The 20,464-nt window shown below is 39.2% G+C and overlaps 2 protein-coding genes across 4 annotated transcripts in view; one reads left to right on the top strand and one right to left on the bottom strand.

The window, feature by feature from the left end:
* LOC126475418 (uncharacterized) overlaps positions 1–688 on the bottom strand; it is a 272,705-nt gene extending 272,017 nt beyond the window's left edge. The window contains exon 1 of the mRNA XM_050103260.1: positions 442–688. Coding sequence (XP_049959217.1) covers positions 442–504 — 63 coding nt within the window. The 5' untranslated portion in view covers positions 505–688. The remainder of the gene's footprint in view (positions 1–441) is intronic.
* Positions 622–20,464, top strand: part of LOC126475400 (U4/U6 small nuclear ribonucleoprotein Prp31) — a 75,066-nt gene continuing 55,223 nt past the window's right edge. Inside the window, exon 1 of one of the 3 annotated variants that reach the window (XM_050103237.1) lies at positions 622–747. The gene's annotated coding sequence lies outside the window, so the exon portion shown is untranslated. Of the gene's footprint in view, positions 748–789; positions 887–13,012; positions 13,033–20,464 lie in introns of those variants that run through there. The other 2 variants (XM_050103247.1, XM_050103253.1) reach the window with 2 other exon arrangements.

Below are 20,464 nucleotides of genomic sequence, written 5' to 3' on the forward strand. Positions count from 1 at the left end.
ACAGCAACTACCGACAGCGAACAGCAAGTGATTAAATAAGCGTGGTGTATGAATTCTATAATGTTGCCATTTATACGCCCATGTTTCCATGATATTAACAGAAATTTGAATTTCTCTATAATTTCTTGGTTTTATTTGCTCGTTACCCGTAACTTTAAAAATTGTGGTACATCATTGAAATGCAACAGCGGTAATCAATTTTACTTTGTGCAAAAACTCTAGCACTCGCGCATTGTGATTTCATAAAGGCTACCTGTAACTTAATTCCAGGATTCAGATAGTAACTTCTAAAAATTGCTCGAATTATTATTCTACGTCAACATTCCTCATTTCTTTCTTTCTTTATTTTTTCTTACTGCAGAATGTATTGTTATATTTGTGTTACGCTAATCACAAGACATCTACATTAATGTGACTAAAATACGTTTGATAATAAATTACCACAGAAACTTCATACAGCCGTTTTGGTTGCTTTACTACATGTTTATATTTAGGCTTCTTCATTTTTACACTAATACGGAATACACTTTATTAAACGAAGCAAACCGCTTCGTTTCTTCTGATAATCGATAAAGCGTTGTTACGGACTGCTGCCAATAGGAACCCATTGGTGACGGAAAAAAGATTAACATTTTTTAAAAATCATGAGCGAGATTATGATTGACACAAAGCTACTTCTTAAGTATACAATTGGTGCGATACTTGGCCAGTTTCACATATTCAAACAACAGTCATAAAAATGTCAGTGTGAGTATATCACATTTTAATTTTGTTAGGTTGTACATATTTGTTTTTAAGATCGGCAATGTTCAAGTTAAAGAGTTCCACTGAAAGTGAGTGTTGTGGATTAATATTGATGTAGCGGTATATGCATTATAATTGCAAGGTAAGTTTCATCTATTCGTTTGTTTTGATGCGTACCCTCTGTACAGAGACCAGACGTTCTACCCGTTAGAATTCTGCGATAATCAGCGGAAAACTTGATGTATTCATTATAAACTGTTTCATTGTGTTGCTTAATATATTGCAAAATATAAAACGGACAACTTTGTTTCCACTCATGATCACAAATGTTACCGTCTTGATAGCACTATGCTTGCAGCCAATGCCAAAATGAAAGGTTCCGAAAAGTTCTTCCTTGCCAACGCAGATTGTTTACCCCACTTGAAAAAGTTAATGTGTCTATAAAGCCCCCATCTTCCAACAGATATGCAAGAGAAATAACAGTTCGATGACATAAATGCGTAGAATTATGTTCAACTTTTTATTTTACTTGTACGTTAAGTAGTAATACGTAAACTATGTAAATGGTGATCAAATGGTAACAAAAGCATTCATGAATTCAATTCCTCAGACATTACTTTGCCTACAGAGTGATAGTATGTCTGCAACAGTCTCCCTTCCTGCTCCACCCACCCCGCAGATTTTTATTATGATAAAAGACTGCAACAGCTAGATGTTAATCGTGCAACTAATTGGCTAACCGTTTTTCAGGTGTGGAGTTAACCTTTCCTCCTTATCTTTCATCTAATGATATGTAATGACACCCTTTTAGATACAGATCATATAATTAACAGAATGGTTCTGTCATTCTACAAATATGTTTCTGTGTAAAAATCTTTACACCATAACTCCAGTATCCACACACACGAGACCTGACAACTCTTAAACAGGAAAAATGACAAGTCATTATATAAATTCATTCCTTCATAATGTTTGTAATTAACTAATTATAAAATGTAGGAAGTGCTCATAATATATAGTGCCACAACAAATCACTTCTGAAAAGGCTGCTCTTCAGAGAAAGCAATATATAATCTCACAAATGCTGTTCTGATATAACTGATCAACAAAAATTACCCTATTGGCACTTCTTGTGATCATGCCTTTGATTGTGTGGATATAAAATTCTACTAGGTTACCTAAAATGTTATGGCATTTAGGCATTCCAATTGCGTTTGTATTTTAACAATATACAACACAGGTTCACATTAACAAGTAATGTCACTGCAGTAATACTAAATTCGGAGTAGATTCTTCACTTGCTTTTGTTATTGATGTATATAGACAAGTGATTTACTGGCGATGCTGTGATTGCTAATAACATAGTTATTATTTGGTATCTGCCTTGACAGATATTGACTGGATGCTCTCAGGCTATCCTTTTCACTACTGTTGTTGGGTTATATTTGTTCAGCATGCATGAGAATCAGTTGTTCAGTATTATGGTCCACAACAAAACCTTGTTTGCCTGTGTCACCCACAATCTTACTATTTGTGCACCTGACATACACAGATAGGTTATGCTCCTGAGTTTCCAGCTAAAATAGTTTTTGGTCTCAATTTATAGGACTTAAAAAATCCTATGTTATGTATGGTAATGGGTATTCATTTTTCAGATAAATATAAACCTCCCTGAGGCTAGTTAAGATTAACCTCTTTTGAATTTGAAATTTAGAATCTTTGTCACGATTTGATACACATTCTTTCACCTGTGTCACCATTCTGCTGGTTTTATTGCACTTATGAAAGTCTGTCACTAACATAGCTGTTCTAGGGGCTAATGTTTTCCCATACTTAGCGTATGAAGTACTTAGAATATCCTTTTCCCTTACTAGATTCCTAATTCCTCGAGACATGTGGTTCAGAACATCAAACATTTGTTGCATTTTATTAAGAGCTAAATAGACAGTATCATTATTTTTTTCACTCTTAACTATCAGAATGAGAAAACTTCTCTTTGAGTTGATGTAACATTTGTGACCTACTACATGCCCCATCACCATCATTTGAAGTTTTTAACACTGTGAAGTGATTGTTTTGGATTGCAGGGTGGTTGTAATAATCAGTATCCTGATTCATGGCTGGAATATCCTGAGCTTCATCTGACTGATCGAGAAAAGGCTTCCATAATTTCTTTGATACCTGTAGTCAGCAGTTGTCACATTTCTTGATGTACCCTAGTATACCACAATGAAAAAAGCAGATCCAGTTGATAGCACTTTTCCAGTTCTTCATACCTGATTTTGGATCATTGTGGCCTTGATTGGGATGCAAACATTTAATAGAATACAGTTTCCAGTGTCTCCACTGTTTCTCACTTTTTGTACCCATTAGCTCTAAATAAAAGGTAAATAATAAAATACTGTAGGCCCTAATTCATTTTTAAGTAAACTAAGACTATGAAGTTGGGTTGAGTACAATGAGTTTGATTTGAATAAAATACGCCTGCAGACTTTCTTTATGTACTAATTTATTCAGTTAAAATGTTTTAAACATCATGTTCTAGTATGTTTTGTGTACATCCTACTGTATATATAGTTTTTAATATATCCAGAAAATTACTGTATATTACTTTGTATTATGAAGGTATTAAACAAAAAAAAGTAATGTCGTAGAACTATGTCATTGAGCTACAGTTGAAACCAGTCAACCCATACAGATATGTGGATGTAACAATTTATAGGGATATTTAAGGGAACAATTGCATAAGCTTAGTTGTAGGTGTAATAGGTAGTAGACTTCAGTTCATTGTTAATAATGCTGATAGGCTTATTGAATTATTCAAAGTAGGGCAGCATGAGTGATCATTGGTGTATTTGACCCATGAGAGTGCAACGCAGAAATGTTGAAAAAACTGAACTGAGAGTCACATGTAGGTAGTCGCAAACTATCCCATGAGGACTTAATTGCAAAGTTTCGAGAACCAGCTTTATGTAATGAATCTAGGAATGCACTACAACCCCTAATGCATTATTCCTGTTGAGATCATGAAGAAAAGATTAGACCATTTATAATGCTCACAGGGGTCTCGAAGCAATCATATTTCCTCAAGCTCAGTACATTCCCTCTTACGCCGGCTCAACTCCATCCACCATAGGGGGATACGTCTTGCGACCGGAGCCTTCTACACTAGTCCTGTCGAGAGTCTTTACGCTGAAGCTGCCGAGTTACCGTTGACCTACCGGCGCGACATACTGCTGTGTCGGTATGCCTGCCGGCTGTTGTCTATGCCCGACCACCCCTCTTACAAGTCCTTCTTCGCTGATTCTCTCGACCGTCAGTACGGGTTATATGTGTCTGCCCTGCTGCCCCCCGGAGTCCGCTTTCGTCGCCTGCTTCGACAATTGGATTTTGCCCTCCCTACCACCTTCAGAGAGGGTGAGAGCCCGACACCACCTTGGCTCCAGGCTCCGGTTCGTATTTATCTCGACCTCCGCTCACTCCCGAAGGAGGGTACTCCGGCTGCTGTGTATTGCTCACGGTTTGTCGAACTTCGTGCTCGACTTGCTGGTCACACCTTTATTTACACCGATGGCTCCAAAACTGACGATGGTGTCGGCTGTGCCTTTGTCGTCGGGACCGCCACCTTTAAATACCGGCTCCTTGACCAATGTTCCAGCTTTACGGCCGAGCTTTTTGCTCTCCATCAGGCCATTCAGTATGCCCGCCGCCACCGCCATTCATCGTATGTCCTCTGCACTGACTCACTCAGTGCTCTTCAGAGCCTTGGGGCTCCCTATCCGGTCCATCCTTTGATTCACCGAATACAGCAGTCCCTCCATTGTTTCGCTGATAATGGCGGTTCTGTCAGCCTTCTGTGGGTCCCCGGACATGTGGGAGTGCCTGGGAATGAGGCTGCGGATGCTGCAGCCAAGGCTGCAGTCCTCCAGCCTCGCCCAGCCTCCCATTGTGTCCCGTCATCTGACGTTTGTGGGGATGTCTGTAGGAGGCTTGTGTCCTTGTGGTGGGATGCTTGGTCATCCCTCCAAGGAAACAAGCTCCGGGCAGTAAAACCGCTCCCAACTGCTTGGACAACTTCCTCCCGACCATCTCGGCGCGAGGAGGTCCTTCTGACCAGGTTGCGGATTGGGCATTGCCGGTTTAGCCACCGCTACCTGCTCTCAGGTGACCCAGCCCCACAGTGCCCTTGTGGTCAGGCATTAACGGTGCGCCATGTTTTATTGTCGTGTCCCCGTTTTAGTCAATTTCGCGTTGTCCTGTCCCTGCCATCTACCTTACCGGATGTTTTAGCTGATGACGCTCGAGCAGCTGCTCGTCTTCTGCGTTTTATAACTTTAACTGGCTTGACCAAAGACATTTAACCTTTTACTTATTTCATCTGCATCTTTGTCCGGTCCTTTTGATGTCCCCCCATCCCCTTGAGTTTTTAGCAGGTTTCTTGTGCTCTAACACCAGGGACTGGGCGCTAATGACCTCAGCAGTTGAGCGCCCTTAAACCCTACCAAAAAAAAAAAAAAAAAAAAAAAGCTCAGTACATGAATGGAATGGGAAGAAGTTCCTAGAGAATGATGTAGATGTACACTAAACATGAAGTTACAACAGAAGCTGAGGTCAATTATTTTCAAAAGTAATGATAAAGAATTACAGTGCATACAATAACTAGCTGACAAATCTGCTATTGCATGAATATTTATTTTTCCAATTTCCTATTAGAAACAAAAACAAAAATTTAACTGTGCTAGTAGTGTTCAGTTCATGTATGCTGGGTGCAGCTGCTATGCATTTTTACATTGCAGTTTAGTAAACTTCTCTGTGGCAGTACCTCTTCATAGCTCTATAGAAAGCTATTGCTTTTGTCTACAGCTATTTGCACTTTGTAGTTGCAAGCTGTCAAAAGCACTACCAAGTTTTAGAGATTTTATGAAGTTGATCCAACTGTTAGGAGTATCTTAGTAATAAAGAACAATTGTATTAAAACTTCATGCATGATGTGACATTTTTTCATGCATCTCACTGTTTATGATGATGTCATATGTCCTGAACTACCTATGGTGGTATATGATTTTGTATCTGCATTTAGTGGCATATGTGAATACTGTCTGTGAAATTTATTGCGAATAGAGTTAATAGCACGAAAGTTAATAAATTTAAATATGCTTGATGCAACAGTTTTTCAAGCATCTCATCGTTTATGATGCCACATCCCCTGTACTATGATAGGTAGGTGGTTTGTACCCTCCACAGCAATTGTTGCCTGACAGTGATATGTGACTAAGTTTGGTTCAGTTGTTTGGGAGGAGATGTGGAAAACACACACACACACACACACACACACACACACACACACACACACACACACACACATATTTTTATAATATGCAGTGTGTCCCATTTATCTTGACCACCCTAAATAACTGCTTGTCCAGATGCAAATTACAAAATGTTTCAAGCAAATGTTCTTTAGCCATCAGGGGGACATCAATCAGCATGATTGCCTTCGTTGTAGGTTTGTTTTTTACAAAGATATGAAGGTAGGCGAAATGCTACACAGGCAGCGGAACTGTACAGAGAGCGACATCCTGACAAGAACCCACCTTCCCGGCAGATGTTTTCTCGTCTTGTTGCGACGCTTCAGGAAACGAGAAGTTTCAGTCCACAACAACACAACAGTCATAGCACTCGCACAGACGAAACTGACGAAGTTACTGTTCTCACTTCCATTTCTGAGAGTCCACATATGAGCACACGACAGCTTGAACACGAGATTGGCATTCCTAAAACCAGTGTACATTGTATTCTTACATGTTATCAGTTCCATCCTTACCATGTACACCTACATCAAGAATTGCATGGGAGTACTTTCCAGAATCATGTACAGTTCTGTTAGTGGGACTCGGGAGGACGACGGTTCAATCCCGCGTCCAGCCATCCTGATTTAGGTTTTCCGTGATTTCCCTAAATCGCTCCAGGCAAATGCCGGGATGGTTCCTTTGAAAGCGCATGGCTGACTTCCTTCCCCGTCCTTCCCTAATCCGATGAGACCGATGACCTCGCTGTCAGGTCTCCTTCCCCAAACAACCCAACCCTCTGTTAGTGGGCACAGCAGCAAATGCTCGCCAACCCGAACTACTTCTCCTATGTTCTATTTACCGGTGAATGCTCCGTCTCAAACAGAGGACAGGTAAATACAAGGAATGTGCATTATTGGTCCAGCGACAACCCACAGTGGCTTAGGCAGGTGGAACATCAGCATCAATGGAGGGTTAACGTCTGCTGTGGGATGCTTGGTACTAAAATTATTTTCCCTTATTTCATCAGTGGTAGTCTAAATGGCACAGTGTATGCCAACTTCCTCAGACAAATTCTTCCTCCTCTTCTAGATGAAGTGCCGTTAAGAATCAGAATGCGTATCTACATCTACATTTATACTCCGCAAGCCACCCAACGGTGTGTGGCGGAGGTATGTGGTATCAACACGATGGATGTCTAGCACGTAATGCCTTGCGTGCACGTCGTGTTCTGAACTGAAGGTATCCTGCCAGATGGATTGGTCAAGGAGGAACTTTTACTTGGCTTGCTTGGTCTCCTGATTTAAGTCCTCTGATCTTTTTTCTTTGGGGATTCATTAATGATGTTGTCTATCGCAATATTCCAACTACTCCAGAGGACATGCAGGAACGTATTGTGCTTGCTTGTAATTCTCTTCAGCAGACAACACTAGAAGCAGTAAATAATTCTTTCATTCGGTGAGTGCACCAGTGTATCGGTGTCCAAGGTCACCACTTTGAGCACCTTTGAATGTTCTACTTCTGGGAAATGGTAAAAGAGAGTCAAAGTCAATTTTGTGTTATGTTTTTACTTGGTTTTCATTTGTTTTCTGACAACTTCAGCAAGTCGATGAGTTTGTGACCCTAGGCTCAAAGTCAGTGTTGTGTAATGTAATTAATAACGTTGTGTTTCAGTGAATGGACACTGTGATACTTTTTTGAATAGGTCTTTAGGAGAGGAAATGAAGTACTGAATAAAAAATGCATGGTGCCATTTAAAAAAGTCATACCACTGTTCATATCTTTGTAAAAATGAAGGCAATCATGCTGATTGATGTCCCCCTGATGGTTAAAGAACATTTGCTTGAAACATTTTGTAATTTGCATCTGGACAAACAGCTATTTAGGGTGGTCAAGATAAATGGGACACCCTGAATATGGCTATCTGATGTAATATGTATGGATAATGGTGATGGATGACTGGAATTCGATAGTAGGAAAAGGAATAGAATGAAATATTGTAGTTGAATATGGACTTGCGGAAAGTAATGAGAGGCAGCTGCCTGGTATATTTTTGCGCAGAGCATAATTTAATCATAGCTGACACTTTAAGAATACGTGGAAGATACCTAGAGACACTGGAAGATTTCATATTAACTATATAATGGTAAGACAGAGAGTTTGGAACCAGGTTTTAACTTGTAATACATTTCCAGGGGCAGATGTGGACTCTGACCACAATTTATTGGTTATGAATTGTAGATTAAAACTAAAGAAATTGCAGTAAGCTATGAAATTAAGGAGATGGAACCTGGATTGACTGAAAGAACCAAAGATTGTTGAGAGTTTCACAGAGAGCATTGGGCAACCACTGACTAGAATTGGGGAAAAGAAGAGGGTCTGTATAAGGGAAATTAACTGGAAGGCAATGTTGTAGAAATGGTTCTAGGCGCGCAGTCCGGAACCGTGCGACTGCTACGGTCGCAGGTTCGAATCCTGCCTCGGGCATGGATGTGTGTGATGTCCTTAGGTTAGTTAGGTTTAAGTAGTTCTAAGTTCTAGGGGACTGATGACCACAGCAGTTGAGTCCCATGGTGCTCAGAGCCATTTGAACCATTTTGTTGTAGAAATGGAAGAGGACATACATGATGATGAGATTTGGGGGGGGGGGGGTGTATGATACTGTGAGAATAATTTGACAGAGCACTGGAAGACCTAAATTGAAACAAAGCTCTGGGAGTAGATGACATTCCATCAGAAGTACTTACAGCCTTGGGAGAGCCAGCCATGAGAAAACTCTTCCATTTGGCATGCAAGGTGTATGAGACAGTCGAAATACTGTCACACTTCATAATGCCAAAGAAAGCTGATACTGACAGCTGTGAATATTACCAAACTATCAGTTTAATAAGTCGTGGTTGCAAAACAGTAACACAAAGACTGGGAAAACTGGTAGAGGCTGATCTTGGGGTTGATAAGTTTTGACTCTGGAGAAATGTCGGAACACACGAGGCAATAGTGGCCCCACGACTTCTCTTAGAAGATAGTTTAAAGAAAGGCAAACCTATGTTTATAACATTTTTAGACTCGGAGAAGGCTTTTGACAATGTTGAATGCAATACACTCTTTGAAATTCTGAAGGTAGCAGGAGTAAAATACAGGGAGCAAAAGGCTGTTTACAACTTGTACATTAACTAGATGGCAATTATAAGAGGTGAGAGGCATGAAAGGGAAGCAATGGTGGAGTAGGTAGTGAGACATGGTTGTAGCCTATCAGCAATGTTATTCAATATGTACATTGAGCAACAGTAAAGGAAACAAAGTAAAAATTTGGACTAGCAATTAAAGTTCAGGGAGAAGAAATAAAAGCTTAGAGGTATTACCGATGACATTGTAATACTGTCAAAGACAGCAAAGGACATGGAAGAGTAGTTGAACAAAATGGACATTGCCTTGAAAGGAGGATATAAGATGAACATCAACAAAAGCAAAACAAGGATAATGGAACGTAGTTGAATTAAATCAGGCGATACTGAGGGAATTAGATTAGGAAACAAGACACTTACGGTAGTAGACGAGTTTTGTTATTTGGCAGCAGAATAACTGTTGATTGCCTAAGTAGAGGGGACATAAAACGCTGACTGGCAATGGCAAGAAAAGCAGTCTGAAGAAGAGAAATCTGTTGACATCAAATATACGCTGATCAGCCAGAACAATATGACCACCGTCCTATTATTGAGATAAACCCATCCAGGCAATAGCAGTGTCACTTGGCAAGGAATGACTGCTAAAACACACACACACACACACACACACACACACACACACACACACACACACACACACACACACTCTCTGTGCATATAGTATCAGTGAGCAAGCTATCTGTGTGTAGAATAGGGAAGGCAAGCGATCTACCTGGGTTTGCTGAGGGCAGGCTGTGATGGCCCGGAGGCTCGACACAAGCATTTTGGAAACTGCGTGGCTTGTCAGGTCTTTGAGGAGTGCCTTGGTGAGTGTCTGCAATATGTGCTGAAACCAAAGTGAAACCATGTCCAGACATTAGTGGATTTGGGCGACCACCCCTAAATACAGATGTCGGATGTCATAGGCTGGGCAGGCAGGCTGGATACCTTCTTGATCAAGTTGATGAGAGGGTGTGCATGTGTCATCTTCCAGACGAACAGTTCCTTGACACCTGTACTGCGGGATGGAGACAGGCTGACAGTGGCTCTATTGTGCTCTGGGGAAAGTTCATGTGAGCATCCGTAGCTCCATTAGAGCTTGTACAAGACACCGTGACAGCCAAGGAGTATTATACACTGGTTACAGACCTCATACACTCTTCCACGACAATCATGTTTTGTGACAGCAGTGGCATTTTTCAAAAAGACAGTGCGTCATGTCACAAGGCCAGGAGTATGATGGAGTGGCTCGAGGAACACAGTGGGGAGTTCCAATTGATGTGCTGTCCCCACAGATCTGAACTTGATCAAATACATCTGGGATGTGACTGAGAGCACATTCTTCCCCTCCCAAAATTATCAGGAATTAGGTGACTTGTAAGTGCAGGTGTGGTGCCAACTCTCTCCAGCGACCTACTAAGACCTGTTTGATTCCGTGCTACAATGCATTGCCACTGTTATCTGTGCCAAAGGTGGACATACCAGCTATTAGATAGGTGGTCCTAATGTTCTGGCTGATTGTGTATATGTAAGTGTTAGGGAGTCTTTTCTGAAATTATTAGTATGGAGTGTAGCCATGTATGAAAGTGAAACATGCATGATAAAAAGTTTAGACAAGAAGACACTAGAAGTTTTTGAAATGTGGTGCTACATAAGAATGCTGAAGATTAGGTGATTAGATGATTCAGAAGGATGTAAGTTGTAGTTCGTATTTGGGGCGAAGAGGCTTCCACAAGGTAGAGTAGTATGGATAGTTGCATAAAACCAGCCTTCGGATTGAAGACAACAGCAGCAACATGGATATCTGTGAGCACAACACTGAAAAAACTTCCATCCAGCAGTAGAATAAAAGATACAATGAAAATTCCATACTTTTTAATTGGTGAACATTCCTTACAATATGAGGTGCTAAGAAAAATCAGTGCCCTGTACTATACTTAAAAATTAATCTCTCTTTTAACCCCTCCTTTCTACTTATTTAAATTTTATCAAAGGCAAATAGAAATTTGTAGGAAAAATATTTTTCAAAAACATTGGGTGGTTCTTCAGATTATGAAAGATAAAAATTATTGAATTTCTTAAAGATGATGTTAATCTCACCTTATTGATGTGTTGCGTATCAAATTCAAACACTGTTTAAGAGCTTCAAAATGACAACTGGGTGAGCTGTTTAGCATCTATAAAGAGCACCCATACAATAGTTTGGGGGCGGGGGGGTAGGGTTGACCTGGATGTATGGAGTATTTTTCATATTTTCAAAGAAAAATTATGACTTGTAAATAGCCATAGTAAGTTTACAGTTATGACAAAGTTAAAAACCCATCCAATACTGAATCTTAAACCATTTTCTTGAAAGAAAAACACCTGATTACACTGTACACTGTATTTTTTCCTTTGCCTCTGGGGTATCGGGTCCCCTCTTGCCTCCGGGCATAAGTGCCCTTGTTTCTATAATTTCGGAGTTACAGTCAAATGTATCCTTTAGATGTTGGAAAATTGGCCAGTTTTTCATTTTTTGAAACCCAAAATAAAAAAAATGACGTGACCAAAAGTGTTAGACTTTACAATACTGCCCTATGCCATAACTTGGACAGTATGCTAATGTTAAAGTAGTATAGACCTTAGTTAGATAAGGGGTCAAAATGCATCCATTTCAGCTAAAGCCAGAATAATAATTGAACAGTCGTACAACTACTACGCAGTAAGCAGCTGGCATAATCCGTATCACTTCAGGCAGGGGCGTTAACCTTCATAGTCTCGGATGTAATTGAATGTAGCATATGTTAAAATTCATGGGTAAGTAAGAAACATGTATTTTTTGTTTTCTGCAAAAAAATTTCTGCCCTGAGATATAGGCCTTAAAGGTGGCACTGCAAACACCATTTTGAAGGTGCGAATTTCGGAATTTTTTTTTAAATGCTGTATCTCTGTAACAGTTCTAGATTTTTATTTGAGCTTTTTTTTATGTGAAAGATATTTGATTTATGATTACAATGTTATCCACCATTTGGACATATTTGTCATGGTTCTTTTATTGTTGCCTTTTGATTTTTTCTATAATTAATAGAAAAGAATTTTGTTTTCAAAAAGGCCAATCCAGAAAAGGGAGATTTTTTTTCCCTATTGAATAGTACCATGTAGTACCATATTCTCTGTAAAGGAGAGAGCTTCCACTTTCAAGTTGGACAGGTTTTATTTTAAAAAATCATGTTTTTTAACTTTCAAGGGTAATATATGTCTTCACTGAAGTTGTTTCTTATTAATTTCTTTGTTACAGTATTTATTTCTGTTGTCTTTGTTGCAGTTACTTCTTATCATGTTCTTTGTTGCTGTTATTTCTTTTCATTGTTCCAAATATTTCTTACACTTTGTTGTAGTTTCTTGTTAGTTTCTTTGTCGTGCTTGTTCATTGCAGGTTTCTGTATTGCAGTTGTACAGTGCTAATTTGTTTACTGAAGAGGCTTCTAAAAAAACTGAGACCATCCAGTGAGATCTGTATTTTCATGAGGAATTTGCCAATTGGCGTAGTTGTCGTGTGTTTTATGAAAAGAACTGTTTGAAATGTCTTCTGACTGGGGCCACAGGAGAGTAAAGTATGCTGACTATTTGCATCTCCATAAAAAGAGTGATATATGAGACAAACAAAAAGCAGGCGTTGTTCAGCTTGGGAATAAGTGTTCTCATTTGAAGACTCTGTTTCCAAGTGAAGATGTTTCCGGTGACAACTTTTTGTGTTCTAAATGTTTTGACAGAATAACAACAATGATAGTATCTGAACAAGATGAAACCTCCACTGGTGCAAATGATGCAGAGTTTGCATCAGTAGTACTACAGAGGTAGGTGGTAGATTAGATTTAGATTAGATTTACTTTCATTCCAATTGATCCGTAGTGAGGAGGTCCTCCAGGATGTGGAACATGTCAGAAAAACAACAATACATGACAAATATTTAAACTAAAACAAATAAGCTAATGTACCATTCCACAGGTCCCAAGTGGAATGATCGTCATTTTTTAATGAACACTAAGAGTCATTTTACAAATACTATTGCACTGAATTTAAAATAAAAAACTTTTATATTTATTTATAAGGTAAGAAACATGTAATACAACTACTGTAATACTTATTTACAATGAACACATTACTGCACTGAAATGGTGCAGAAGTTAGATTATACTTACACACGCACACACACACACACACACAAATTTTCAATAGTCGTGTTAAGAAACCGTGGTAAGTGGAGTTGAGTCATAAGCTCTGTGCGTCAACAAAGCGCAGAGAAATTACTAAAGCTACATATGAATACATTACAGTAAAACTGATCACACTCTTCAAAGTAGAAATTCCATGTTCAGACAAAAATGAACCAAAGCACTCTTGCACCTCTTGCCAGGAATTTTTCACAACTATCAGTTCAGCTGTTGAATATTGTGCATTCTACAGTGAAAAGGTGCAAGTTGTAACTATTATTCCAGAGACATTTTCAAAGAAAACAATTTTGAACCACTTTCCATCAGTATCAAGGTACATCGTAAACAAATGAAGAAATGTGAGGTCTGTAAGAGGAGTCTTTGGAAGACCAGATCCCTATTAAGGTCATCCTGTAGAAGCAGCTCAAGTTCAGATAGTACAGTCATTTTATCTGGAAGATAAATGGGACTGTTCTTGCCAGAGTACCAACAAAAAAGACACTGCAACTGTAGCAGTTGAAGGTCAAAAATGAAAGTGAAGAGATACATGACTTCCAATATTAAAGAAACTTTTGCAATTTATGAGAGCAACTCTATACAACTTCCCATATTGGAACACCAAAATTTTATGCACTATGACCTAAGTGGGTAGTTCCACTCCCACCTAGAGATGTCTGTTTATGTGTGTACTGTGCGAATTTTGAACTTTGTGTAGTAACTCTGAAGAACTTACTGGAGCATGTGACATATGACACCTTGGTTGGGCGTGTTATGTCATTAGTAGTCTGTGACATAAAGTGAGATACTTGTTTGTTTCAAGAATGTGGTGACTGATGGGGAAAGGGAAGACTGTCTTTACAGACACTTGGCCTGGAAGATATAGCAGATAACTCTGCAGAAATTTCAGATGCACCATGGGAGGAAAATAAACTAATTAAGAAAACTGTTGCCTTTGACAGTTTCATTGATGAACTTGGTAAATGGCCAGTGAAACCAGTAACACGTCAATATCTGAAGAAATTGCAACAACAGCAGCAACAACAACAACAGCACATTGCAGTCTAAGTGAGAGAGTGTGTACAAGCTGAAGAACTATGTTTAGTGCTTCACTGTGGTTTTGCTGAGAACTGGTCTGTAATTCTCCCACAAGAAGTACAAGAGTATCATTGGAGTAATGACCAGGTTTCAATTTTTATGGGAGTGACATATTTTCAAAATAAGAACACAAGTGTTGCAGTTATAAGTGATGACACAGGACATGACTCAGCACGTGGTTTGCTAGCAATGTGCAAAATTCTTCAACTGCAAACAGGGGCAGAGAAGATCATCATTATTTCTGATGGTGCTCCTAGTCATTTTAAAAATCGTTACCAGCTGTTTGAATTGAGTAAGTTGCTTGTGCCAACTGACTGGGTATACAGTGCTATTGGTCACAGGAAGAGGCCTTGTGATGTGGTGTAGGCAGCCTGCTGAAGCACCATGCTACAAAATATAATCTTTCTAGACCAAATGGAGCTGTGATTCAGAATGATGAGGATTTTACGAGAGTCGTGAAATCTTACACATCCACACCCCTCATTCTTTTGTCCAAAGAGGAAATTGAAGAATTCCGTGAGCATAAAAAAAGAATGGTCCAAACAAACTACTCCTGTGAAAGGAATTCAGAAGAAATTTTTTGGACTTGAAGTGATGATGGGTGAACTCATGTTGCATACACTTTAAAGAGCAAGAAAAAAGAAATTTTGTTCGTTTGGCCAACACCTCTGTTAAGATTGCAATTTTAATGATTCACCCGTTAAGTGCTGTACCATCAGAGAGTAAAACAGGCATTTTTGTTCAGTTGTTCTGTTACACCTTTCAGCTTAATAAAAACCGTCTAATAGTTTTTAACTTAATGTGTGTTATTTTATCATAAGAAACTGAAATATAGCAGGTTATGGGCCCAGGTTTGTTTTAAATAAACGGAACCTGCGATAAATACTTGCCCCAAGTAAAAGTTAAGCTGAGATGGCAATTGAAGTGGAAAAATGTCATATTCCTTTATTCGATGGAACGAATTTCAACAACTGGAAATTCAGAATGGAAATTCTCTTTGAGGAACTGGAACTATTACCATTTGTGCAAGCGAATTATCTCACAAAGGTGGAATTTGTCACTGGAGAGGAGAACATGCAGCATGCTGCAAAGGAAACATGATTGGCTAAAATGGCTAAACAAGCTCGTAAATGTAAGTCTCATCTTTTTCAACGTATTGCCGACAGTCACTTGGAATACGCGAAAGATAAGGTAACTTCTTTTGATTTATGGACCTCTCTGTGTAATACGTTGTAGAGAGAAGGAATTGCTGGTCAACTTCTGTTGAGAAAACAAATGTTAACTATGAAATTTAACGCAACAGATGATTTGCTAATTAACCACTTTCTGAAGTTTGATAAACTGATTCGTGATTTATGTTCGACTGGAGCTACTGTCGAAGAATCGGACATAGTGTGCCATTTGCTTTAAACGATGCCTGCGGAATACAATGTAGTGGTCACTGCAATCGAAACTCTCTCAATGAAAGACTTGACGCTGAGCTCTGTGAAAAATAGGCTACTGGATGAAGAATTGAAGTGGAAGGGAGTCATCGGCTAAAACAAAAATGATGAAACACCACCTCCTACAGCTTTTCAGACTCAATGCTATCTAAAAAAGGGTTCGTCAGACGCCAATAAAGCAAGAAGTCAACAAGGAACCTCTTTCAAGTTTACTTGTCACTGTTGTGGAAAGCCTGGACATAAAAGGGCTAATTGTAGAGTTAAGGTAACAAACAAGAACTCGGGAATTGGCAGCTCTGTGGTCATAGCTAACGTCATAGAGGAAGATGAGTTTTGTTTTGCAGCATCAAATGAAGATCAGTCAACGAACTACATAAATTGGTTCTTGGACTCTGGAGCAATGGAGCATCTGATTAACAGTAGATGGCCGCTGTGGCTGAGCAGTTCTAGGCACTTCAGTCCAGAACTGCGCTGCTGCTATGGTCACAGCTTCGAATCCTGCCTCTCGCATGGTTGTGTGTGATGTCCTTATGTTAGTTAGGTTTAAGTAGTTCTAAGTCTAGGGGACTGATGACCTCAGATGTTAAGTCCCATAGTGCTTAAAGCCATGTGAACCATTTGACTAACAGTAAGATACCTCTCACTAATTTAAGGAAACTGGAACAGCCAATTAAAATCGTACTAGCTAAGTCAGGCATTTTTCTTGAGGCTAAAGTGAAAGGAGAAATTAAAGTGACTAGTGTGGTAAAACGTTTAAAGATGTTTTATCTGTGCCTGATCTTAATTATAATTTGCTGTCAGTTAGAAAACTGCAAATGAATGGTTTTAGTATCACATTTGAAAAGTCTCAAGGTTTAATTAAAAAAGGAAAAGAAATTGTTGCCATTGCAAATAGGAATGAATCTCAGTTATATGTTCTATTGTTTTTGCAACGAAAAGACTTGGCAGCTGCTTCAACTGCTACTAATGCGAAACTGTGGCATAGCAGGCCATTTGAGTTATGATAACATTAAACGCCTCCAGTCACAAGTGATGGTATGGAACTGGACACTTCAACAATCTCCATGGATCAATGTTCAAATTGTGTCTAAGGAAAACAATCACAGCTGCCATACAGTCACAATAGGAAACGTGCCACCAGACCTCTTCAGTTGATCCACAGTAATCTGTGTGGGCCAATTGCACCGGAATCATTCAACGGAAAGAAGTATGTGCTCACGTTTGTCGACGACTTTACACATTTCACAGTGGCCTATGCACTGGAATCGAAGTCAGAGGTAACACGCTACCTGAAGATGTTTCACACCATGGCTACAGCTCACTTCAACTTGAAGATTAGCAGATTGCGCTGTGACAGTGGTCGTGAATACATCAAATGAATTGAAACAGTTTTTTGAAGAACAAGGAATACAGTTTGAGCTTACAATCTGATATACTCCTCAGCAAATGGTGTTTCAGAGCGAATGAACAGAACTGTTATTGAGAAAGCTCGTTGTATGGTACTTCAGTGTAAATTAGATAAAATGTTCTGGTCAGAAGCTGTTCGTACTGCCTTGCACCTACCGTGGCTTTGGAAGGAAAGGTGCCTGCAGCTACGTGGTATAACGAGAAGCCTAATTTGAGTAAGCTGAGAGTGTTTGCATGTATTGCTTAACTAGTGGTGCCAAAGGAATTGAGAACAGGGAAATTTGAAGGCAAGTTCTTAAAATGCTATTTCACTGGTTACTGTCCTAATGGCTATAGGCTTTGGTGTCCAGAGGCAAGAAAAAGAGTCACGGGAAGGAACATTGTTTTTTACAAAGGAAGATTTGACTTTGAAAGTAAACCAGCTGAGGACTGGGTCCCAGAATCTGTACAGGAATCATCCGAGAAGCATGATAATGAAGAAGACATCATCGAAGAATATACCAAACCAAGTGATAGGGGTCATGAAAGAATTCCCATACCAGAACTGACCAGTGACGAAGAGGAAACTGAAAATTTATCAGAAAAGAAAACTGTTAGATGTTCTTGTTTTGCGAATCGGACTGCCTTTTCGTGCTGCTAGTTATTTTAGTTATCTCAAACGTGTTTCGCCTTCTCCTCTTCTAAGGCATCATCAGTGGGATCTCTAATGATACAGTTTTGTTAGTTGTAGATGATCAAACAGTTCACTTTGTGATTTTTTGTAAAAATGTAATTACTTACGATTTGTTCATCAGCGTTTCCTCACATCTGGTCTGGAGGTCGCACTACCACTTTTATCACTGTTCTATATTCACATCTTTGTGTTTTCGCCATCCACACACTGTTCACCACGTTTCTCACTCTTTTTTGTGGTGGACTATTGTTCTTCTGTCACTCGATACAACTATTTCGTCGTACACTTCTTTTCACAGCGTAAATAATGCGACGCCATTACATGTTTCATCGTCTTTGGTATGTTTACCTATTTGTTGCCAACCTAACAAAGTATATATACGTTACTAACTTCTGTTTATGATGTTTATACTGTGTGTGTGTGTGTGTGTGTGTGTGTGTGTGTGTGTGAATGAGTGAGAGAGAGGGGGGGATAGAGCTGATTTTTTTTGTGGTGATGGGGGGGGGGGGGGGGGGCAGTTGTACTAGCTGTTTGCGAGTGGCTAAAAACTTTGGTGACAGTTGTTTCGACTATTTGTTTCAATGTTCTGGGGAGGGGTCATGGATGAGTGAGTGTAAAGATGTTGTTGGATTCTATTATTATTACATTGGGCAGTATTATTATATTTATCCTTTTTGCAAACATTATTCTATTATTTTATCTATTAGTGTAAATAATGAATTGCTTGGCATGTGTACTTGGTCATTCAACAGGATTTTCCCCTCTATTTTGGTTTTATGTATGTGGTAATTTTCTTGCATGGGCAGAAGGTGCTTTTTATTGTTGATTCTAATTATTTTCATGTCATCTTCTCTAGTGGTTGGTTTGTGGTCATTTTCTCTTAGGTGCTCTGCAGATGTGGAGTGGTTTGTCCCATATTTCTGTGCTCTCATGTGTTCCTTGTATCTGACATCAAACGTTCTCCCTGTTTGCTTTATGTATGTGCCTTCACAAGTGTTACACTGTAACTGCTATATACCTGCTTTCTGGTATGTCTCTGTTTGTTGTCAGTTTTGGGGTGTATTTTTGTACAGAATTGTCTGTTGTGTATGCTATGTTTATTCCCTGTCTTTTGAAAATGTTGGTGATTTTATGGGTGAGTTTGTGTTTGTATGTCATTGTGTACCATCTTGTGTTTTCTTTCATCTTTTTATGATTATCCTGTGTAGTTGTTATGGGACTGTGCATTTGTGTTTGGTTCTGTTGTGTTGTTATTTGTGGTTTGGAGCTTTCTGCCCCCACCCCCTTTTGTTTTTGGGGGGGGGGGGGGAGGCTGCTATCTGCTTTGGTGAGTGGTACTGTGTTGGTTCTATGGAGCATATGTCGAGGTACTGCTTGCTTTTGTGCGTGTGGGCGGTTCGAGGATTGGGGAATGATAATGTCCGTTGCTGTGGGTTTACGGTAAATTTCAAACATAAGCTTATTGTTTTCTTTTTTGATTGTTGTGTCCAGAAAATTAATTTGGTTGTCCTGTTCTCTTTCAATTGTGAATTTTATATTTTTATGTATCTTGTTGATGTCAGTATGCAGTTTTTCAATTTTTGTTTGTGGTTCATCTATTAAGCAAAGAGCTGCATCTTTTTTAGATTGAAGTCAGCTGATAGGTATACCTTCTTAAAGGAAGTCCCTCTAACTAAGGGCTCACCTTCAGAGAATGTAATGTTTCCAAGTAGACAAGGAAGTAACTTATTTCTCAAAATATAAGAGGTATTAGAGATAAAGTTAGCGAACTGCTTATAGATGTTGACTCTCAAATTATTGGTATATCAGAGCACCACTTAAATAATTTGACAATTCAGAGGCTTCCTTTACCAGGATACAGATTAGCTGGCTGTTTCTCAAGGAGTTCCTTGCGGGGTGGGGGGAGTGGCTAAGTACGTTAAAAAAAAAAAGTATTCCATTTGAGTTCAGAGATTTATCACGACACTGCACTGAACAGATATTTGAATGTTGTGCAGGGGCAATTGAATGTAGTGAAACTAAACTTCTAATTGTTGTTGTTGTTTATAGGTCCCCTAACTCTGACTTCAGAACATTTCTGCCCAAGCTAGAGAAGGTTCTTGATTCACTTTATGCGAAGTACCAGAAATTAGTTATATGTGGTGACTTCAGTATTAATTTAGTATATGATGGTGCAAGAAAAAGGATGTTGGTAGATCTCCTAAATTCATATGATCTGATGCAGACTGTGTTTTTTTCCAACTAGGGTGCAGTGGAACAGTAGCACAGCCACAGACAATATTTTTATTCATTCTTCATTACTAGATGGGTTTGTTAGTAAAAGCGTGAATGGCCTTTCAGACCATGATGCACAAATTTTAACACTAAAAGGATTTTGTACTCAAACAAATGTCATATTTGCTGTTCGAAAGTTGCTTTCCATTAGTACGTTCTAAACGGGGTACTAACAGTGATAGGC

Source organism: Schistocerca serialis, chromosome 1 (assembly GCF_023864345.2).
Source record: "Schistocerca serialis cubense isolate TAMUIC-IGC-003099 chromosome 1, iqSchSeri2.2, whole genome shotgun sequence".
Taxonomy (NCBI): domain Eukaryota; kingdom Metazoa; phylum Arthropoda; class Insecta; order Orthoptera; family Acrididae; genus Schistocerca; species Schistocerca serialis.